The 24,691-nt window shown below is 42.9% G+C and overlaps 1 protein-coding gene across 1 annotated transcript in view; it reads right to left on the bottom strand.

Moving 5' to 3' along the window:
- Window positions 1-24,691, bottom strand: part of pxnb (paxillin b) — a 144,949-nt gene that overhangs the window by 1,323 nt on the left and 118,935 nt on the right. Inside the window, exons 7-10 of the mRNA XM_034169711.1 lie at window positions 10,637-10,798; window positions 8,009-8,182; window positions 7,855-7,936; window positions 7,232-7,380 (exon numbers count right to left, since the gene is read on the bottom strand). Of these exons, the coding sequence (XP_034025602.1) occupies window positions 7,232-7,380; window positions 7,855-7,936; window positions 8,009-8,182; window positions 10,637-10,798 (567 nt within the window). The remainder of the gene's footprint in view (window positions 1-7,231; window positions 7,381-7,854; window positions 7,937-8,008; window positions 8,183-10,636; window positions 10,799-24,691) is intronic.

Below are 24,691 nucleotides of genomic sequence, written 5' to 3'. Positions count from 1 at the left end.
AGGAATTAAAATACATTTTCTTGAGAGAAAAAAGGGGGAATAAACAAGAACAGTGGAGTTCATAAAGGAGAATTTTACATGACTGAGAAACAACGGCCTTTATGTTTGTTTCTGTGGATCATGTGAGTCGCAGTTTGTTGCTGTTCAGGAAATGTCAGGCTGTCTGTTAAATGCTGTCCGAGAATCCGTGTCAAATGTCAGCAAACCTACTGGTCAGAGACCAACTGTTCCATGTTACTGACAGTGAAGAAATGCAGTTTCAGGAAGTGATGCTGCCACCATCTGGTGGAACGGAGCAACAGAGTGGGTTTGTAAATGCTACCTTTATGTGCTGAATAAAGACAAAAGTAACATTATACAAATGTACATAACAAAATCAACAAACCAGTAAGATCAGCGTTTTCATTTGATTCACAGGAGGTTCAGTAACAACATCCTTGTTTGTCACAATAACCAAAGACGAAGTAAAGAACACGTGAGAGAAGAGCAGGAAAGCCATGTTACCATACACGATGTTGATGACAATCACCAGTTTTAATCCTGAAGAAAGTGCTTTTGATTTTGAATGAAATGATTCATTTGGCTGCGATGTGCTGTTTGTTCACTGTGTGTTACCAGATAACAAAATGTGCAAATGCTGTCTGATGCAAACAGTTAAACGTGGTTAAAACCTCACCCTTTCATTTCAAGTTATATTATCATTGCAGTATGAAATTTTATCTTAACTTTACATTTAGATTCCATGAAACAAATTAACATGTGTTTAACCAATTATATTTTTTGAAATATACTTAATTTGTGTGGTAAATGTCATTCAAAATAGTTGGAAAGGACAAATATACTTACCATTTTTACTTACAGTAGTGTTCAGAATAATAGTAGTGCTATGTGACTACAAAGATTAATCCAGGTTTTGAGGATATTTCTTATTGTTACATGGGAAACAAGGTACCAGTTGATTCAGTAGATTCTCACAAATCCAACAAGACCAAGCATTCATGATATGCACACTCTTAAGGCTATGAAATTGGGCTATTAGTGAAAAAAAGTAGAAAAGGGGGTGTTCACAATAATAGTAGCATCTGCTGTTGACGCTACAAACCCAAAACTACTATGTTCAAACTGCTTTTTTAGCAATCCTGTGAATCACTAAACTAGTATTTAGTTGTATAACCACAGTTTTTCATGATTTCTTCACATCTGTATGGCTTTTGCCTTGCAATATAAAGCGCCTTGGGGCAACTGTTGCTGTGATTTGGCGCTATATAAATAAAATTGATTTGATTTGATCTGCGAGGCATTGATTTTGTTGGTTTGGAACCAAGATTTTGCTCGTTTACTAGTGTGCTTGGGGTGATTGTCTTGTTGAAACACCCATTTCAAGGGCATGTCCTCTTCAGCATAAGGCAACATGACCTTTTCAAGTATTTTGACATATCCAAACTGATCCATGATACCTGGTATGCGATATATAGGCCCAACACCATAGTAGGAGAAACATGCCCATATCATGATGCTTGCACCACCATGCTTCATTGTCTTCACTGTGAACTGTGGCTTGAATTCAGAGTTTGGGGGTCGTCTCACAAACTGTCTGCGGCCCTTGGACCCAAAAAGAACAATTTTACTCTCATCAGTCCACAAAATATTCCTCCATTTCTCTTTAGGCCAGTTGATGTGTTCTTTGGCAAATTGTTACCTCTTCTGCACGTCTTTTATTTAACGGAGGGACTTTGCGGGGGATTCTTGGAAATAAATTAGCTTCACACAGGCATCTTCTAACTGTCACAGCACTTACAGGTAACTCCAGACTGTCTTTGATCATCCTGGAGCTGATCAATGGGTGAGCCTTTGCCATTCTGGTTATTCTTCTTTCCATTTTGATGGTTGTTTTCTGTTTTCTTCCACGCGTCTGCTTTTTTTTTGTCCATTTTAAAGCATTGGAGATCATTGTAGATGAACAGCCTATAATTTTTTGCACCTGCGTATACGTTTTCCCCTCTCCAATCAACGTTTTATTCAAACTAAGCTGTTTTGAACAATGTCTTGAACGTCCCATTTTCCTCAGGCTTTCAAAGAGAAAAGCATGTTCAACAGCTGCTGGCTTCATCCTTAAATAGGGGACACCTGATTCACATCTGTTTGTTCCACAAAATTGACAAACTCACTGACTGAATGCCACACTACTATTATTGCGAACACCCCCTTTTCTACTTTTTTTTTTACCAATAGCCCAATTTCATAGCCTTAAGAGTTTGCATATCATGAATGCTTGGTCTTGTTGGATTTGTGAGAATCTACTGAATCTACTGGTACCTTGTTTCCCATGTAACAATAAGAAATATACTCAAAACCTGGATTAATCTTTTTAGTCACATAGCACTACTATTATTCTGAACACTACTGTAGATGTCCCAAGATCATCAAGTATCTAAATTATTTCACAGCTTTTGAATTTACTCAATATTTTTAAAAGTAAAAATGTTTCTCCAAAACTCAGTAGAACACCATAACAATTTTAGTGATAATTCAGCCACCCCAGCTCAATACAGTGGTGGTGGTGGTGGGCGGGGAGATACTATTTAATTCTTACTTTACTCAATTCTAATTTGATTTCAAGCAGGATAATTACACTCTTTCCATTAGACAGGTAATTACTTTTGCTTCGGGGGCATTTGTTATTTTCATATAAGATTTGCCAACTTCTCCCAGTTGCTTCCTATGGCTACATGACGACGCAGGAATTTCTGCGTCAGGTGCGCGCAGCAGGGGGCAGAGAGGAGGTGAGAATGCAACCTGCAGGTTCTCTCCACAGAGAAATCAGAGTGCACAGTTTGGCTGCAGCCAGACTGTGCACTCTGACTTCTCTTCGAGTTTATATTTGTTCTTGTGCTGAGCTGCAGGGCTGTGATCAGAGTTCTTTTATAGTCTATCTTTCCTCCTCTGACCGCAAGATGTGCGTATGCGCGCACGAACGAACCGTCCATGAGCAAATATGGAGATGTCTGGAGTTATAGTTAATGTGGACATGTCCTGTCTCTGGCAATCAATCTGTGAGCAGGACTTATGTCCTTTTTTGTCCTTTTTTTTAACAAGTGATGAGAGAGTTTGAGGGGAGAACAAGGAACTAACTGCTTGCAGCCAGACAGTTTTTTTTCTTTTAACTGTGAATGCACGTGAATGAACTGTCCGCGAGTGGACTGGAGATGTCCGGACATTTTACTGGATGTCTCTGGGAATCAGTCTGTGAGCAGGACTTTTATGGATTTTATTTAAACACATTTGTGAGAGAAGAAGCTCCTGCTGCTTCACAGTGCCTCTCTTCACCAGACAGCTCCACACAGAGAGGAGCTGCAGCTGCAATCAGCATTTTTTTTCTGTGGTCTTTTTTTAAGCGTGTAGTTTTTACTGCATTGAGTACACGGTATAAAAACAATCCTGCGTGATTTATACTGCAGGAACAATGGAACACAGCAGGAATCATAAATTGGCGTTGGGTAACGTTGTCTTGTGAGTGTGTGGCTTCCAGTCACCCTGAGTACCGTCCTGCTGCTCTGACTTGCGCTGAAACCACTTAATTCTGCGTCGAGCAGAGGACGCAAGAAAAATTAAACATGTTTAATTTTTGTTTGCGCCCCTCGCGCTGTTGTGGCGCCAAGCTGCATCGTTTCGGCACTAGGTTGCTTCCACCTGGCGTTATCATAACGACGCACAACGCAACCGGGAGCAACTGGGAGCAGCCCCAGTGTGAAAGGGGCTTTAGTCGGCTCTCCTGTGGCCCGCTGAGTCCCACAGTCAGATGTGCGTTCCAGTTTGTGGGGGCATGACTTTGGATGGAGCACTGACGGGGTAGGGGGTGGAACCTAGAGGAGGTGCTACTTTCAAATCTTCCTAGCTCTTTTTCTAGCTCTCCAGGACTACCAACTCTAGTTTTAATTGTGGGAGGAAGCCGTAACAACCAGACAGAACCCACACAAACACTCGGAGAATCTGCAAACTCATACCTAACAAATACAAATACCTAATCTTAAAACCATCCAATTAGGGACAGTGGTATGTTTACCACTGTGTTACATCACCAATGCTCAAAGAACACCTGTTTGGAACATTCCACAGGTGAACAGGTTAATTGGAAACCGGTGAGTGTCATGATTGGGTATAAAAGGAGCATCCCCAGAAGGCTCAGCCACTCAAGCAAAGATGGGGTGAGGATCACCACTTTGTGAACAACTGCGTGAAAAAAATAGTCCAACAGTTTAAGAACAATGTTTCTCAACGTTCAATTGCAAGGAATTTAGGGATTCCATCATCTACAGTCCATAATATAATCAGAAAATTCAGATAACCTGGAGAACTTTCTACACGTAAGCGGCAAGGCCGAAAACCAATAATGAATGCCCGTGACCTGTCGATCCCTCAGGCTGCACCGCATTAAAAACCGACATCATTGTGTAAAGGATCTTACCGTGTGGGCTCAGGAACACTTCAGAAAACCATTGTCAGTTAACACAGTTCGTCGCTACATCTACAAGTGCAAGTTAAAACTCTACCATGCAAAGCGAAACCCATACATCAACAACATCCAGAAACGCCGCCGCCTTCTCTGGGCCCGAGCTCATTTGAAATGGACAGACGCAATGTGGAAAAGTGTGCTGTGGTCTGATGAGTCCACATTTCAAATTATTTTTGGAAATCATGGACGTCGTGTCCTCTGGACAAAAGAGTTAAAAGACCATCCAGATTGTTACCAGCACAAAGTTCAAAAGCCAGCATCTGTGATGGTATGGGGGTGTGTCAGTGCCCATGGCACGGACAACTTACACATCTGTGATGGCACCATCAATGCTGAAAGGTACATCCAGGTTTTGGAGCAACACATGCTGCCATCCAAGCAACGTCTTTTTCAGGGACGTCCCTGCTTATTTCAGCAAGACAATGACAAGCCAAATTCTGCACCTGTTACAACAGCATGGCTTTGTAGTTAAAGAGTGCAGATACTAGACTGGCCTGCCTGCAGTCCAGACCTGTCGCCCATTGAAAATGTGTGACGCGTTATGAAGTGGAAAATACGACAACAGAGACCCCAGACTGTTGAACAACTGAAGTTGTACATCAAGCAAGAATTGGAAAGAATTCCACCTACAAAGCTTCAACAATTAGTGTCCTCAGTTCACAAACACTTATTGAGTGTTGTTAGAAGCAAAGGTGATGTAACACAGTGGTAAACATACCACTGTCCCAGCTTTTTTAAAACATGTTGCAGGCATCCATTTCAAAATGAGGAAATATTTGCACAAAAACAAAGTTTATCAGTTTGAACATTAAATATCTTGGTGGTGTATTCAATTGAATATAGGTTGAAGAGGATTTGAAAATCATTGTATTCTGTTTTTATTTACATTTTACACAATATCCCAACTTCAGTGGAATTGGGGTTGTAAATAAAGTCCAAGACATATTCAGTGACTTGGAAAAGTTCATGTTTCCATCCCCTGACTTGTCTAAAGAAAACTAGCAATAAAACTGATTATTATTTACAGGCATTATCAAGTTTTAGAGATTTGCTTTCAGTGTCAGTTTGAGGAAGATCATTTTAGAAAATTTTATTCTTTATATTTTTTGTATTGTATTTGAAATGGCATAAACAAATTAAAATATGTGAAATACCAAGTGTTCCAATACTTTTGGAGGGCACAGTATTCTACCTTATGAGTGTAACATGAGTGTTTTGTTTAAGAATGTTTAATTTTCACTGTTGCTGCACTTTGTGTCAAATCATAGTCATATCGTATATCATACTGATATGACAATATTGTAATATGATAATTTGGCCATATTGTACAGCCCTAAAGTCAACTAGCTGAAAAGTTTCAATATTAAATTACATCTACGTTTAAAAAAAAAAGCTTAACGTGGCAGGGGGTTAAGGAGGTCTGGGGCGTGGAGCCCCCTCAAAAGCTGAAAGGCAAAAAAAAGAAAGAAAGAAAGAAATGCTTAAAAAGGTGGGAGGTTGAAGCTGAAAGGTTTTAGCCATGCTAATGCTCCCCTGAAGTTTTTGCTCAAAAAAAAGTCTAAAGGACCTCAACAACATGGTGAGATGCTGAAGAGCTTCGCTTGTTCATGTCTGTGACATATACATACAGTATTATATCAGTATTTACCAAAAATGTTCAAGAATGTTATAATTCCCTTCAATAAAACTATATAAAATAAAACAAAATTACTTTCTGCACTTTTTAAGCTATACAACCATGACCTGTTGCTAAAAGCTATATGCTTGTACCCATGTAGCACCTTTAGAATTATTAATAAGAATAAGAAGAACTTTATTCATCCTGAAGGAAATTGTTTTGCCCTTTGTACACACGGCCCGTTGCTACTACTGATTGGATGGTTTAGTGAGGTCCTCGGAAGACGATCAAACTTAAATGTCTCGAGCAGGGCTCTTCAACTCCAGTCCTCGAGGGACGGTGTCCTCCAACTTTTAGATGTGTCTCTGCTTCAACACACATGCAGCAGCACTTTGGAGAATGTGACTGCATACTGAGGAGGTAATTCAGCCAGGTGGCTCAGGTGTGTTGAAGCAGTGACACATCTAAAAGGTGCAGGACACCGACCTTCGAGGATTGGAGTTGAAGACCCCTGATCTAGAAGAAGTAAAATTTGTAACAAGGTTTCTGTAGTTGAACCTGCGAAAAGATCATTAACGATCTTCGGAAGGTGGCAGCAAGAAAGCGTGCCGGCCCAGCCCGAGGCAGTCTCCTGCTGTTCAAGCCGGTGCGGGGATCCCTGCCCCGAGGCGACCCTTGGAGCACATCTCTCTGCGTGCGGGAGAGGGGGACAATGGGGACGGTGCTGACTCCAACCCACCCACCCCTCCTCTCCCTACACACCTCCAGGTACCCAACTCTCCTCCGCCGCACACACGGTGAGGCAGAGGAGTTTAATGACTGTGTACTATTTATTATTATTCATGGGAATAATAAACCAGTTGTGAGAAGTGTGTCCAGTGATTAAATGCAGCCTCTGTGCACTGTGAAGGAGGAAGACTCAGATATTCATAAAGTTTGATTGTTCCTTCAAAACAGATCTAGGGTTAAAATTCAATGAAACCGCATTGTTTTGGAGTTTAGTGAAGGAGGACCATTTTTGATGCTGAGCACAAACAGGGTTACATTGTGGAGCAACATTACGCTCATTCAATCAACAAGCACAAGGTCAGGATACAGACCCTGCAGACAAAACACTCGGGATGCCAAAGGCAGCTGAGCGCAGAGATGTAGTTCTCCAGGATGGCTCTGGCACAGCCACCACATTTTGGTGCAAACATGTCAAAGTAATCCTTCCTGCAGTAAGCCTTTCCATCCTTTTCATGGAAACCTTCATGAGAGAGAGAGAGAGAGAGAGAAACCCCACCACAGACAGAGGAAACAAGAGATGAAGTTAATCTGTAACCCACAAAAACAGCCAAACCATTTGTCAGAATCAGAAACTCTCAACAATACTAATGTTCCTTGGGTCTTGACATTTCTGATGGTTTTTGAATTAATTGTGCTTCTGTATTGAAAAATAACCAAATCTAAGCTTTAAAAAGTCAAATTTCCTCAAAAATAAAATTTTGCCAAAAATACTCAGCTGAGTTTGACAGATGTGATAAAAATAATCCATCTACACTGTGAGCACCAGAGGACAGAAAGATCAGAGACACTGACGAGAGACAGCAGAACAGAAAAAGGAAAATACTGATACAGCATGTGGAGTCCACAAATATCTACAACACACACACACACACACACACACACACACACACACACACACACACACACACACACACACACACACACACACACGTACCCTCTGGGCCAAAGAAGGATCCACACTGAGCACAGAAGAAATGTTCAGGATGCCACGTTCTGTCCAACGCTGTCACCACTTTCTGGAAGGAAACACAACAAGTTGACCAGGAAACTACAACACGTGACCTCACATGTGGCGAGCCGTGACTCACATCCAGTATGGGTCCGTTGCAGTAGTAGCATCGCGGAGAGAACAGGTGGTGGTAGTCTTTCTCACAGTAGGGCTGTCCTTCACGCTCAAAGAAGTTCCTGGTGCCGATCTCCTCCTGACAGTGTGTGCAAACAAAGTGTTCAGGGTGCCACGTGCGACCCATAGCCGTCACCACCTACACCAACAAACAACAATTTAAGGACTGGATCACAGGGTTTAAGGCACCAAAATGAATTGGGTGTCAGGTGTTTCATTTCATTTACAAGTCAGCCACAAAAAAACAAACAAACAAAAAGCTATAATATTCAGCAGGTAAAAGCTATAAAATTGATTTTAAGTGTGACATTTAGTGTCCTTATGTCAGATATTTAAACAGACCTCATCTTGTTTTGAGGCAATACAAAGAATTTTTAAATGCAGTGAAAAATGGACTTAGATGTTCCTCTAATTATTTTGTACCATAATTCTTCCACACAAAAACGATTCCTTAACATAATAATAACAATAATAACATACATTCAACATTTCTTTGCATACTAAGTACAATAGCATGAAAGTAAACTGTAACATGAGTTTAATGCCAATGTCACACTCCGTCAACAATGAACCACTGACATATTTTTCCAAATATGGTTCCTCGCATACCAGAAACAGATCCTCTACAGCAACAAGTTGCTGAGGTCCAGGATCAGAGACAGCATTACATTTAAAATGTGACACTCATTTCACTCATCTTCAACCACTTTTGCAGGTTTTGGTTGCGGGGGAAACAGCTCCAGCAGGGGACCCCAGATTTCCCTTTCCCGTGTCACATTGACCACCTCTGACTCGGGGATACCAAGGTGTTCCCAGGCCAGTGTGGAGATATAATCTCTCCACCTAATCCTGGGTCTTCCCCGGGGTCTCGTCCCAGATGGACGTGCCTGGAACACCTGCCTAGGGAGGCGCCCAGGAGGCATGCTTAACAGATGCCCGAACCACCTCAGCTGGGTCCTTTCAACGCGAAGGAGCAGTGACTCTATTCCGAGCTCCCCACGGATGACCGAACTTCTCACCCTATCTTTAAGGGACACACCAGCCACCCCCCTGAGGAAGCCCATTTCGGCCGCTTGTACCCGCGATCTAGTTCTTTCGTTCATGACCCAACACTCATGATCATAGGTGAGAGTAGGAACGAAGATTGACCAGTAGATCGAGAGCTTGGCCTTTTGGGTCAGCTCCCTTTTCGGCACAACAGCACGGTAGAGCGAATGCAATACTGCCCCTGCTGCGCCGATTCTCCGGCCAATCTCACGCTCCATCGTCCCCTCACTCGTGAACAAGACCCCAAGGTACTTGAACTCCTTCACTTGGGGCAAGGCCGTATTTCCTACCCAGAGTAGGCAATCCATCGGTTTCCTGCTGAGAACCATGGCGTCAGAATTAGAGGTGCTGATCCTCATCCCAGCCGCTTCACACTCGGCTGCAAACCGATCCAGTGAGTGCTGAAGGTCACCGGCCGATGAAGCCAACAGCACCACATCATCTGCAAAAAGCAGTGATGAGACCCTGAGCCCGCCAAACCAGAAACCCTCCTCCCCTCAACGACGCCCCGATATCCTGTCCATAAATATCACAAACAGGATTGGTGACAAGGCGCAGCCCTGGTGGAGGCCAACCTCCACCGGAAATGAGTCCGACTTACTGCGGAGCACCCAAACACAGTTCTCGCTTTGTGAGTACAGAGATCGGATAGCCCTGAGAAGGGACCCCCTCACTCCATACTCCTGCAGCACCTCCCACAGTATCTCCCGGGGTACCCGATCATACGCCTTCTCCAAGTCCACAAAACACATGTAGACTGGGTGGGCATACTCCCAGGAACCCTCCAGGATCCTTGTGAGAGTAAAGAGCTAGTCGGTTGTTCCACGCCCAGGATGGAACCTGCATTGTCCCTCTTCAATCCGAGGTTTGACTATCGGCCGAACCCTCCTTTCCAGCACCCTGGAGTAGACTACCGGGGAGGCCAAGTAGTGTGATGCCCCTGTAGTTGGCACACACTCTCTGGTTCCCCTTTTTAAATGTGGGGACCACCACCCCAGTTTGCCACTCCTCAGGCACTGTCCCAGACCTCAATGCAATGTTGAAGACACATCTCATCCAAGACAATCCCTCCACACCAGAGCCTTCAACATTTGCAGGTCAATTTAATCCTTGCGCCCCTAAATTTTCTGTTTGTGGTTCTCAAATGTTCAGTCAGGGGCCACAGTGCTCCTAGTTATAAAGGTTAGCCTGGAGCCCTGTGGAGAACTGTGTTGTCTGAAGTCCTGACTAAGATCATGTAACTCAGTTTGTAAACCTGGGCTCTGTCCAGTGGTACTTGTCCATAAATGGCCTTCCTCATGAAGCATTTAAAAGGACATGTTGTCCCTAAGGCGGAGATCTCTGGTTTTTGTTTTTTGTTATGTGACAAAAGTCTGCGTGATTAAAAAAAGACCAAGAAGACAGCACAGTTTACTTGTCTCAATCCTGAGTCCTGCACTGATCAACAAAAATTTACATCATCATAGGAAACAACATTTGACTGTGACTTACCTCCCGAGTCAAATTCCTAACAGATCTGAGGTGAACAAAAGCTTGGTTCTCTCACCTGTCCAACAATTGGCTTACAGCAAGCGCCGCAAACTCCTTTGGCCACTGTCTGCACACCCAGTTTGTTGAGGTCAGACTGGAGGCTTCCAAGCATGTTGTCCAGCTTGTTGACCTGTGTTGGTGGGCCACCGGGGACCCCTCCTTTCCCTTGGGCCATAATCTAAAATGATTAAGTGTTGTGTTGAAAATATAACAGATGCATCTTCTTACCCGCAAATACCAATTGTGTATGTACAGTTGAAGATATCGGAAAAAGAAATCATTAAATCCAGTTTGTAGTGCAGAAAAACAAGAACGGTAAGAGAGGGGTTCATGCCTGCATTGAAGGGAAGACTGGGTCATACTCTGTTTGGCAGCCTACAGACACCAGGACTTTGGGTGAAACTTGTGGCACTGGTTTCAATGGGGAAGGCTGACCTGGAGTTTTATAAACACGAGCAGGGGGCTCTGGTTTGGGGGCAGGGGGCTCCTGAAGTGCTTGTGGAGGGTAAGCTTTTACCAACTCTCGAAGTGGAGATGGAACTTGTTCCTTGACATGGGGAGGTTGTGGAGGGGGTGGAGAAGGTGGTGGTGGAGGAGGAGGAGGTGGTATAGATACAGGGGGCTGTTGTAGCTGGAGTGGTCTTTTTGGTTCTCCTGCAATAAGGGGACGACGAGGAGCCGGGGGTGAGACAGGAGGGAGCACCTTCCTCTGTGGGAGAGGTGACCCTGAGGGAATTATAATCTGAAGAAGAGAAGAAGACAGACAGGAGAGTAGACAGCAACAACACTAAAGCTTCATGACATAATTTGGAGGACTGTTCACCATAATCATGCCGACCTTGTCAACCTGACCGCTCCCAACATCAGGTCGGAAACGCTGGGGTTTGGACATGACGACGATACCTTCGGTCAGCCAGTCATCAGGCTGGTTACGTCGTCGCTCTATACGACCAATCCCAAGCTTTCCCTGAAGCTCCTCGATGAGCTGGTCCTGGGAACTGTTTTTGTTGATGATGATAGGTCCCATTTTCCTGCGTAAGTGACCGTCTCTGTACATCGGCGTGCACGTTGGGAATCTCCTTAGTACGTCTAATCACTGATTTATCTAAAAAGAATGGTGAGCGTCTTACTCTGAGTTCTCAGAAGCCACAAAAAAGTAGTTTCAGAGGCAGCAGGCAGCAAATCAAACACGTTCTTAGATCACTCACAGGCCAGGGTTGCAGTGTGGAACTTTACACCTCAGCTGCCAACAAACCTGTGTGAGGCTTGCTTCCATTATTCCAGTTGTTTGTAAACCAACCAAAGCAGTGTTATAGAACACACTGGTGCCACAGAAAGGTCCCTTAAAGTCAAAAGACTGTGGTTCACGTCCAGCCGAAGCCATGCTTAAAGGTGGTGCCTCCAATCAGTGAGTCACTCACGTTCAAAGGGGTCATATTATACATCCTGCTATTGGCCAACAGGTGTCTTACAAATAGACACTTCCTCTGCTGGTAACAGTATGAGGCTTGAACAAGAAAAATGTAGGTGTGAGTGAGTGGTTGTGTGGGTTAGTCCATCCCAGCCAGCTTCAGTAAGGAATAACTCAAAAACCAATAAACGCTATCATCTCTTTAGTCTCCAGTTTAAAAGGGTAGATAACAAGGATACGCCAATCTGGCAAACTGTGATGAACCACATCAACTGAAAAAGTTGTTTTGTTTAGCTGATGTAATATCTGCCACCAGTTGGATACAGTACCAGCCTTCACATGAGTTCACAACTTAAAAGAGATGTTTGGCCTTTTTCAACCTGGGCTCTAATTTTAGATGTTTGCAGTTGTTCTGTGAGACCCAGCCTCTTAAGAAACAAAAACGAGAATTGGTCAGCACTCCTTCCACTGAGCCGCTACATCTGCCAGGTCATTCTGTGGCAGAATCATATTGTCGGATACCTCAGAACACATCCTGCACTGCCACTTATCCACTAAAGATGTCGAGGTCATCACTGATTATGGCAGATGAACAACAACAGTACTCAAGTCTTGGTCTTGAGACCTGAACGTAATTGTACTCGATACTGACTTAAGGCTGTGTCACACTATGTCTGACAGAGCAAAAGTATTAGTTGTGCATTTAAATATTTTGTCCGTTGGGAAATTCATCAGTCATCAGTCTAACTCAGCCACATGGGGTGTGCAGCCAGTACATTCTGAGTGCCGGTCCCAAGCCCGGATAAATGAGGAGGGTTGCGTCAGGAAGGGCATCCGGCGTAAAACAAGCCAACCCAACTATGCAGACTCAGAATCGAATTCCCATACCGGATCGGTCGCGGCCCGGGTTAACAACGTCCGCCACTGGTGCTATTGCCCAACAGGGTGCCAGTGGAAATTGGGCTACTGCTGGGCGAAGACGATGAAGAAAAGGAGGAAAACGTTGCCATGAACAGCGGGAGAAGAAGAAAACTAGAAGGGTGGAAATGAGAGTGGGGACTTTGAATGTTGGTAGTATGATTGGTAAAGGGAGAGAGCTGGCTGATATGATGGACAGGAGAAAGGTAGACATATTGTGTGTGCAAGAGACCAAGTGGAAGGGACGTAAGAGCAGGAGCATCGGCGGTGGGTACAAGTTGTTGTACCATGGTGAGGACAGGAAGAGAAATGGTGTTGGGGTCATTTTAAAGGAAGAGTATGTTAAAAGTGTGTTGGAGGTTAAGCGAGTGTCTGACAGGGTGATAAGTGTGAAGTTGGAAATTGAAGGGGTGATGATGAATATCATCAGTGCATATGCCCCAGAGGTAGGTTGTGAGATGAAGGAGAAAGAAGATTTCTGGAGTGTATTAGATGAGGTGGTGGAGAGTGTGCCAAAGCATGAAAGAGTGGTGATAGGAGCAGACTTCAAAGGGCATGTTGGTGAAGGGAACAGAGGTGATGAGGAAGTAATGGGTAGATATGGTATCAAGGATAGGAATGGGGAAGGACAGATGGTAGTTGATTTTGCAAAAAGGATGGAAATGGCTGTGGTGAATACCTACTTTAAGAAAAGGGAGGAGCACAGGGTAACATATAAGAGTGGAGGAAGGTGCACACAGGTGGACTACATTCTTTATAGGAGATGCAAGCTAAAAGAAATCAGATGGTGGAAGCTGAAGGAGGAAGACTATTGTGTGAAATTTAGCGAGCAGGTGAGAGAAGCACTAGTTGGAGAGGAAGCAATTTTGGACAACTGGAAAAGTACTGCAGATGTGGTGAGGGAGACAGCTAGGGCAGTACTGGGTATGACATGTGGACAGTGGAAGGAAGACAAGGAGACTTGGTGGTGGAATGAAGAGGTCCAGGAAAGCATAAGGAGAAAGAGGTTGGCAAAAAAGTTTTGAGATAGTCGGAGAGATGAAGAAAGTAGACAGGAGTACAAGGAGATGCGGCGTAAGGCGAGAAGAGAAGTGGCAAAAGCAAAGGAAAAGGCATATTGCGAGCTGTACAAGAAGTTGAATAGTAAGGAAGGAGAAAAGGACTTGTACCGACTGGCCAGACAAAGGGACAGAGCTGGAAAGGATGTGCAGCAGGTTAGGGTGGTAAAAGATGCACATGGTAATGTGCTGACAAGTGAGGAGAGTGTGCTGAGAAGGTGGAGGGAATATTTTGAAGAGTTGATGAATAAAGAAAATGAGCGAGAGAAAAGGCTGGATGATGTGGTGAGAGTAAATCAGGAAGTAAAAGAGATTAGCAAGGAAGAAGTGAGGGCTGCTATGAAGAGGATGAAGAGTGGAAAGGCAGTTGGTCCAGATGACATTCCAATGGAGGCATGGAAATGTCTAGGAGAGATGGCAGTAGAGTTTCTAACCAGATTGTTTAATAAAATCTTGGAAAGTGAGAGGATGCCTGAGGAGTGGAGACGAAGTGTGCTGGTTCCTATTTTCAAGAACAAGGGTGATGTGCAGAGCTGCAGTAACTACAGAGGCATAAAGTTGATCAGCCACAGCATGAAGTTATGGGAAAGAGTAGTAGAAGCTAGGCTTAGAAAACAGGTGAAGATCTGTGAGCAGCAATATGGTTTCATGCCGAGAAAGAGCACTACAGATGCAATGTTTGCTCTGAGAATACTGTTGGAAAAGTACAGAGAAGGACAGAAAGAGTTACATTGTGTGTTTGTGGACTTAGAAAAAGCTTATGATAGGGTGCCAAGAGAAGAGTTGTGGCATTGTATGAGGAAGTCTGGAGTGGCAGAGAAGTATGTTAGGGTAGTGCAGGACATGTACAAAAATAGTGTGACAGCGGTGAGATGCGCAGTCGGAATGACAGACTCATTCAAGGTGGAGGTGGGATTACACCAAGGATCAGCTCTGAGTCCTTTCTTGTTTGCAGTGGTGATGGACAGGTTGACAGATGAGATCAGACAGGAGTCCCCATGGACTATGATGTCTGCAGATGACATTGTGATCTGTAGTGAGAGTAGAGAGCAAGTTGAGTCTAATCTGGAGAAGTGGAGATATGCTTTGGAGAGAAGGGGAATGAAAGTCAGTAGAAGCAAGACTGAGTACATGTGTGTGAATGAGAGGGAGCCCAGTGGAATAGTGCAGTTACAAGGAGTAGAAGTGGTGAAAGTAGATGAGTTTAAATATTTGGGGTCAACTGTTCAAAGTAATGGAGAGTGTGGTAGAGAGGTGAAGAAGAGAGTGCAGGCAAGGTGGAGTGGTTGGAGAAAGGTGAGTAATTTGTGACCGAAGAATATCAGCAAGAGTGAAGGGGAAAGTTTACAAAACAGTAGTGAGACCAGCTATGTTGTATGGTTTAGAGACAGTGGCACTAAAAAAAAAAGACAGGAGGCAGAGCTGGAGGTGGCAGAGCTGAAGATGTTGAGATTCTCTTTGCGAGTGACAAGAATGGACAAGATTAGGAATGAACATATCAGAGGGACAGCTCAGGTGGGACGGTTTGGAGACAAAGTCAGAGAGGCGAGATTGAGATGGTTCGGACATGTGCAGAGGAGGGACCCAGGGTATATAGGGAGAAGGATGCTGAGGATGGAGCCACCAGGCAGGAGGAGAAGAGGGAGACCAAAGAGGCGGTTCATGGATGTGCTGAGAGAGGACATGCAGGTGGTTGGTGTGACAGAGGAAGATACAGAGGACAGGGTGAGATGGAAACGATTGATCTGCTGTGGCGACCCCTAACGGGAACAGCCGAAAGACAAAGAAGAAGAAGGGAAATTCATCAGTCTCCCATGTAGTTGGGGTGCTAATGGAAAGATGAGATCTGCAGCAAGCAGAAGGATTTTCCCTTTCTTATAGACATAAGTTGGATTTGAGTGGAGTTTGCCATGGTATGAAAGTATGTCATATTTCCTCACTGTTCGTGCATGAGGACATCAAAGAACTCCGCCACAAATCCTCGTTGAGAGGCTGAGAGAGAGAGAGAGAGAGAGAGAGAGAGAGAGAGAGAGAGAGAGAGCTGTCTTTTGCATTAAGATATGAAGTTGCATCAGTCCTTTCACTACTTGCACTGAATCGACACGGGGGCATGGCCAATCAGAAGCCCAGAATGAACCATCGGACAGCCGCAGGAATAGGAGAAGACAAGCAGAGGACAAAACGGAAAACAAACATGCAGGCAGTGGGAATGTGCTTTGCCTGATGTCTATTCAAAGTTTTTAACATGCACAAAACTTTCTGACAAACTTGGCAGACATCAGCTGACAAGGAACTCAGACAAAAACAAACACAAACTTTTACTATCAGCTCCTCATATGTTTCCTTGATCAGTCATAATGTGACTGGGGCTTTACATTTAGGATTTTTACATCCCTCCCTCTAACCTGAAGCGACTCACCATCAGCCAGGCACTCATTATGCCACTGAGGGACACCATTGAGGCCAACCACACTCAACAACAAGAAGAACAATGCTGTCACTGTCACGAGTGTTTGGACAACAGGCCTCTCTCTCCTGGGGAGGGTAGCCTGTTTCCAACCTGTGGGAAAAACTGTTGTCAGCTTTGGGCTCCATAACCATCAAAGGAGAGTCCAAAGCCATCCCCTTCCTCTTTTCTCCCAGAGAGAGAGGAAGAGAGATGTCATCAACAACATCGATGGACACCCACAAGCATTTACATTTAGTAAAAGGGCTGTGAAAATGGACATTTCACCTATTCAGTGCTGACAAAAAGCAGTTTACTCTGAGCTATTAATTAGAAGGTTAGCTTCTGCTTACTGTAATGATGTTTACATTCTAAATGAATAATGTGCAGATTAAGTTTAGTCACGAGTGATAAGACAACCACTAGAATATCTAAAATAGAGCCTACATTGAAAGAAGGTGAACTTCTGTTTTAAGACAGCAACTACAGAAAGAAACACGACACCAACTACCTTACCAAATATGGCACAAAATATACATCAGAATGGGAAAGGAAAATCTGATCGAAATAAATAATGGGTAGCATATGTAAATGGCAAAGATACCTAAATTTTTCGTTGGTACAGCAAAGTATTTAAAACATTGCTCCAGAACCTCTGAAATACTTTTATTACAAACATTGTTCAGTACTCTGCATGAAAAGAAGGCCTGATGTGCTGTGCTACCACCTGCTGAACACTGGCACCTGCTGGATGGTTTAGGAAAGTGCATCAAGATTTAGTCATGAATTTCATATTTAAAGGAGTCAGTCAGCACAAGGCCTGAGGTTATGCTACAACCCCTGGCAAAAATTATGGAATCACCGGCCTCAGAGGATGCTCATTCATTTAATTTTGTAGAAAAAAAGCAGATCACAGACATGACACAAAACTAAAGTAATTTCAAATGGCAACTTTCTGGCTTTAAGAAACACTATAAGAAATCAGGAAAAAAAATTGTGGCAGTCAGTAACGGTTACTTTTTTAGACCAAGCAGAGGGAAAAAAATATGGAATCACTCAATTCTGAGGAAAAAATTATGGAATCATGAAAAACAAAAGAACGCTCCAACACATCACTAGTATTTTGTTGCACCACCTCTGGCTTTTATAACAGCTTGCAGTCTCTGAGGCATGGACTTAATGAGTGACAAACAGTACTCTTCATCAATCTGGCTCCAACTTTCTCTGATTGCTGTTGCCAGATCAGCTTTGCAGGTTGGAGCCTTGTCATGGACCATTTTCTTCAACTTCCACCAAAGATTTTCAATTGGATTAAGATCCGGACTATTTGCAGGCCATGACATTGACCCTATGTGTCTTTTTGCAAGGAATGTTTTCACAGTTTTTGCTCTATGGCAAGATGCATTATCATCTTGAAAAATGATTTCATCATCCCCAAACATCCTTTCAATTGATGGGATAAGAAAAGTGTCCAAAATATCAACTAAACTTGTGCATTTATTGATGATGTAATGACAGCCATCTCCCCAGTGCCTTTACCTGACATGCAGCCCCATATCATCAATGACTGGAAATTTACATGTTCTCTTCAGGCAGTCATCTTTATAAATCTCATTGGAACGGCACCAAACAAAAGTTCCAGCATCATCACCTTGCCAAATGCAGATTCGAGATTCATCACTGAATATGACTTTCATCCAGTCATCCACAGTCCACGATTGCTTTTCCTTAGCCCATTGTAACCTTGTTTTTTTCTGTTTAGGTGTTAATGATGGCTTTCGTTTAGCTTTTCTGTATGGAAATCCCATTTCCTTTAGGCAGTTTCTTACAGTTCAGTCACAGACGTTGACTCCAGTTTCCTCCCATTCGTTCCTCATTTGTTTTGTTGTGCATTTTCGATTTTTGAGACATACTGCTTTAAGTTTTCTGTCTTGACGTTTTGATGTCTTCCTTGGTCTACCAGTATGTTTGCCTTTAACAACCTTCCCATGTTGTTTGTATTTGGTCCAGAGTTTAGACACAGCTGACTGTGAACAACCAACATCTTTTGCAACATTGCGTGATGATTTACCCTCTTTTAAGAGTTTGATAATCCTCTCCTTTGTTTCAACTGACATCTCTCGTGTTGGAGCCATGATTCATGTCAGTCCACTTGGTGCAACAGCTCTCCAAGGTGTGATCACTCCTTTTTAGATGCAGACTAATGAGCAGATCTGATTTGATGCAGGTGTTAGTTTTGGGGATGAAAATTTACAGGGTGATTCCATAATTTATTCCTCAGAATTGAGTGAGACCATATTTGTTTTCCCTCTGCTTGGTCTAAAAAAGTAACCGTTACTGACTGCCACAATTATTTTTCCTGATTTCTTATAGTATTTCTTAAAGCCAGAAAGTTGCCATTTGAAATGACTTAAGTTTTGTGTCATCTCTGTGATCTGCTTTTTTTTCTACAAAATTAAACAACTGAATGAACATCCTCCGAGGCCGGTGATTCCATAATTATTGCCAGGGGTTGTACTAGTAATGGCCGAGAAGACAGTCTCTCTGTCTGTCTGTCTCAGAGCACACAGCGGCTCAGTGAGCCTCAAGACTTCAGATACAGATATGTGTGCATGTCATACTACAAATCGCATACGTCTAAGATTGCTGCAGGAATAAATGTTACTTCTAACACAGAACTTTCTACATGCACACACCTTCAAATAGTGATATTAAAGAAGCAACAGTGGCCTCTAGTGGCCACCACAACCCTGCGATTAGCAGGAAAACTTCATCAATGGCACAAAAACACAATGTCTACATTACCCGTGCCGGTCTGCATACGTCCAGATATTGGTGCTAAACATTCTTATTTCAACTAATAAAATTAAAGAATAACTGCAAAGTATTCTGTTAATAGATGCCAACGTGTGATTTTTTTTTTTCCAACACTCTTTGGGTCTCGCCCTATGGAGTAGACGTGTTTGTTAGTGCTCCCGAACTTTCATAACTTCTTTTTGATCATTCGCCTATTTTGACCTCATCCTTGTTCAGAATTTTTTTTTCTTTTTTTTATACATTAGACCGTTTTGCATGTGATACATTTGAAAATGTCGAGGAGGAACAGGAACGAGAAAGAAGACCAGGAACGAGAAAGAAGACCAGGAACGCGAAGATTCCGCTAGCCTAACTAGCACGATTACGGCCTTGCTAACCATGAAGCTAGCGGAGCACAAGAGCGAACTTTTGACAGAAATAAGGGACACCTACGCCAGGTACGAGGCCAAACTGGACACCGTTGAGTCAACGGTCACTGATCACATACAATGTATTTCCAGTTTGGAGGTTTTTGCAAATGACAATAGCTCTGAGCTGACGAGCATTCAGGCTACTGTCGCTGCTATGGCCGCGGAGAACGCTAAGCTGAAGGCTAAGCTGGTGGATCTGGAAAGCCGAAGCCGTAGGAACAACATTCGTATAATTGGCCTGCCAGAAAACACTGAAGGTTCTGTGCCAACTGTCTTTTTTCTCGGCTGCTGTTTGATATGCTTGGCACCGACATTTTGCCATCTCTCCTGGAGCTGGACAGGGCTCATCGCATGTTAGCTACTAAACCTGGCCCATCGGCTAGGCCACGACCTGTTGTGATCTGCTTCCACAGTTTTAACATTCTGGAAATGGTGGTGCGTGGGTCCTGAAAACTTTGTGTTAAGCTGAAATACAAGGATGTTCCTGTCCATATCGTGGAGGACTACAGCCCAGAGGTTTTGGAGCAGCGTACACCGTACCGAGGCATCATGAAGAGGCTTTACGATATGGGCCTCAAGCCTGCCTTACGGTACCCGGCCAAACTGTTCGTTGTGATTGATGATGGTAAGAGGAAGTTTTTACCTTCGGTGAAAGAAGCCACGGACTTCGCTGATTCATGGGAACAACGCAACAAGACATAGCCGGTAATAAACCGATTTATTTAGCTTCTTGCTGATCTCCATGAACATGCTAATATATTAAGCTAACAACTAATGACCATGCTGGCTAACTGTGCCAGAGCTAACATTTTTCGATGGTCCTTTTCGTTCTTTTTTGTTTTTTTGTATTTCTTGTTCTCTCCTAAGTTCCTTTGTCACTTTTCAGATTTATTTATTTATTTTATTATTTACTTTTTTCTTCTACTTTTTATTTTTTATTTTCACTATGTGCTTACAATGACTTATTTTATTTCCATTCGTGCATGGTTTGGGATGCAACTAATGATTATTAGTAGTTAAAACTGTCATTTTTTTTTTTTTACACCTTTACATTTTTATGTATGTATACGACTTGTTTTGTTTGCAGTGTTATTTTGTTTACAAATACTGACAACGTTTACAGGTTAATTTACTAATGTATTTTGAGTTATTTTTCAGTTTAAGTTTACATTTACATTACGTTTACATTTACATTATATAGACTTCTATATCCTGATTCTACTTGAATTTTTATTGTAATGGTGGAATGCTCATAAATATAGCACCTTACGATATGGGAGTTTGGGACCATGGACCAAAGATGGAAGTCCTTAGGTTGGTGTTTTGGACACCTTTGTGCAATGGACACTTTTGTTCTTAAACATATTTGGGGGTTCTTGTTAGGCCATGGGTTCTTCTTTTTTTTTTTTCTTGTGTGTTTTTTGTTTTTTTTTCCCTCCTTTTGTTCCTTTTTCATCTACCTTGTTAATTTCTGTTGCCCAGGATTTCAACTGTGTTCATCCAGTTAGTGTTAATAAAACCTCATTGCTGATGTATGACCCATATACAGTATGGTTAGATTTGTATCTTGGAATGTGAAGGGGATGGGGAGTGCTACAAAATTGGGGCGAGTTATGGCTCACCTGAATCAGCTTAAAGGGGATATATATTTCATTCAGGAGACACATGCTTAATAAGGATGTTGTACGGCTTAAAAAGAATTGGGTTGGGGAGGTTTCCCATTCTACGTCTAATACTAAAGCAAGAGGCGCTGCTATTATTATCAGAAAAGGCATTCCTTTTACAACAAATAGATCTTTTTCAGATCCAAATGGAAGATACGTGATTAGGGCTGGGTACCGAAACGCGGTGCCAATAGAGCACCGGTTCCGACGTAAATGGTAGTAACAAGACCGAATAAGAATGAAAATTTCGGTGCCTGACGTTTTTTTTTTCATGAGCCGAAAGGGGGCGACCGACCACGGTGTTCCGGCGTCAACCTGCGTGACGTCAGCGCCGCATTAGTTGATGAGAACTGATAGCGAGAGGATCAATAAAAATGTCGAAGGCGAAATGCTCCAAAGTTTGGCTTCATTTCACACCCAAGGGCAACGACTCTGCGACATGCCACAGATGTCATAAAACAATTGCATGTAAGGGAGGTAACACATCAAATTTGATGAAGCATCTGGCCAGTCACGGAGTTTATTTCAAAGCTGAACAATGCATGGTGTTTGATAAACTGCGCAACGTTTCACGGCCCAGCACTTCGGCAGCAGGAGCTGCAGGGCAAATTGAAGAAAGTCCCACTCCCAGCCCTGCTAATGTGGCGTTGCACATCACAGATAATATTTTGTTCCATATTTGTGTTATATTTATATTAAAGTGATTGTTCGGGTTATTGTTCTATTTGATATTATGGACATTTTATTTTATATTTATTTATTATTATCATATGTTTTATTTATATTGTTTAAAGATTTACAGCAACTTAATATTATGTTTCAATTTTATTTAGGAATAAAAGGGTATTGTTTTTTTTTTTGACAAAGTGTGTGCAGTTCATTTTTTTTAAAGTACCGGTTCGAGAACCGTTTAAGCACCGGTATCGTTTAAAAAATACAGAGTAGGCACCGGTATCGGATAAAACTCAACCGATACCCAACCCTATACGTGATTGTTTCTGGATCGCTTCTGGACATACCCATTCTCTTTGTATGTGTTTATGGTCCCAACTGGGACAATAGTGCATTTGTCACAAAACTTTGTGTCTTTTCCAGAAATTCAAAACCATTATATAATTATGGGAGGTGATTTCAACTTTGTGCAGGACCCGGTGCTGGATCATTCATCTACTAAAAGTGTCCCACTGACTCGCTCGGCAAAAACCTTGCTCACGCTTTCACTACAGTATGGCCTTACAGATCCTTGGAGACATAAATTCCCAGGAGGCAGAGCGTTTTCTTTTTTTTCCCCACATGTTCACCGCACATACTCCCGTATAGATTTTTTTTCTTTTGGATGTTAGGCTACTTTCAAAAATTGTTACGGCTGACTATCACAGTATAGCAATTTCAGACCATGCTCCGATTTCTCTTGACCTGGTGCTGTTTATTCGACACAGTCCACTGAAAATATGAAGGTTCAATTCAGTCCTTTTAGCAGAGGAACATTATAAAGAATATATACAATCTCAGATCTCATTATTTTTTGAACTGAACGATTTACCTGGTACTAGCAAAGGTATTCTTTGGGAGGCATCAAAGGCTTATATAAGGGGACAACTGTTAAGTCCCTTCGGCTGCTCCCTTGTTTGCACTTGGGGTCGCCACAGCAAATCCAAGGTGGATCTGCATGTTGAATTGGCACAAGTTTTACGTCGGATGCCCTTCCTGACGCAACTCCACATTACATGGAGAAATGTGGCAGGGGTGGGATTTGAACCCGGAACCTTCTGAACTGAAACCAAGTGCATTAACCACTTGGCCACCACCTATATAAGGGGACAACTAATTTCCTTTAGGGGACAACTAAATTCCTTTATTTCTAATAGAAAGAATGTTGAAGCTTCCCATATTATTGGTCTTCTTAGGGATTTCTAAAAGGTTGATGATCAATATGCCATTAACGTGAATCCTATACTTTATAATAAACGTGTCTCTTTGCAGTAAGAGTTTGATCTCGCCTCCACCACAAAGGTTAGAACCTTACTATTAAAGTCCAGACAGTGCTTTTATGAATCTGGTGACAAGGCTGGAAAACTCATCTTTCACATCAAGCTAGGGTTGAGGCTTCCTCTCGACTGATTCCAGCAATAAAGTCTAACTCAGGCGAAACCCTGACAGATCCGGTGGAGATAAACAATACCTCTGCAGAGTTTTATGCAACTCTTTATACTTCGGATGCTCTGTATTCTCCTGATGATATATTAGATAACACTGATTTCCCTTGCATTAGCAATGAGGCGGTGGAAGGTCTGGGAGCCCCCATCACAGTGGGGGAGGTCCAGGGGGCTATTGCTGCACTTCAGAGCGGCAAGTCCCCTTGACCCGACGGTTTTTCTACCGAATACTATAAGGCCTTTTCCACTTTACTCAGTCCCACTTTAAAGGATATGTATAATGAAGCGTTTGCTCTTGGCCATCTTCCAGACACTCTGTCTGAGGCCACCATTTCTCTGATTCTTAAGAAGGACAAAGACCCCCTGCTTTGCGGCAGTTATAGGCCTATCTCGCTTTTAAATGTAGATTTAAAAATCCTTTCCAAGATTCTTGCCACTCGACTACATGTGCTGCCGGACATTATCGGACTGGATCAGACAGGCTTCATGCCAGGTCGCCAAACATCATCTAATACTAGACGTCTTTTTAATATTATAACTTCTCCTGACTCTGTAACATCAGAGTTTATTGTGTCCCTTGACGCTGAAAAGGCCTTCGACAGGGTCGAATGGAGGTTCCTGTACAATGTATTGGCCAGATTTGGGCTCGGCGGGGCTTTTGTGGACTGGGTTAAGTTGTTGTACTCCTCCCCAAAGGCTTCAGTTCGGACGAATGACACTTTATCACCTTATTTTCCTCTAGGCCGCGGTACAAGGCAGGGTTGTCCACTTCCCCCCTTGTTATTTATTTTAGTAATTGAACCTTTAGCTCTCTGGTTACGTTCAGAAGCCAAATTTAAGGGTATAAATTGGCTAGGTACTGTTCATAAGGTTTCTTTATATGCGGATGACCTTCTCCTTTATGTTTCGGATCCTGCTACCTCTTTTCCCACAATTTTGAACATTTTAAATGCATATAGTAGAGTATCAGGCTATAAACTCAATTATCAAAAAAGTGAGTTGTTCCTTATTAATGATTCTGCTAAAGCCATCTCTCCCACCATAGTCCCATTTCGATGGTCAATCAGTGGCTTTCGATACTTGGGGATCCAAATTTCTGTTTCTCTTTCCGATCTGTTTCGTACTAACTTTGTCCCTTTGATTGACAAGACTGAGCGAGACTTCACATGCTGGTTGTCTCTGCCGCTCTCA

Source organism: Thalassophryne amazonica, chromosome 5 (assembly GCF_902500255.1).
Source record: "Thalassophryne amazonica chromosome 5, fThaAma1.1, whole genome shotgun sequence".
NCBI lineage: Eukaryota > Metazoa > Chordata > Actinopteri > Batrachoidiformes > Batrachoididae > Thalassophryne > Thalassophryne amazonica.
This window is presented reverse-complemented; position numbering and strand designations above follow the sequence as displayed.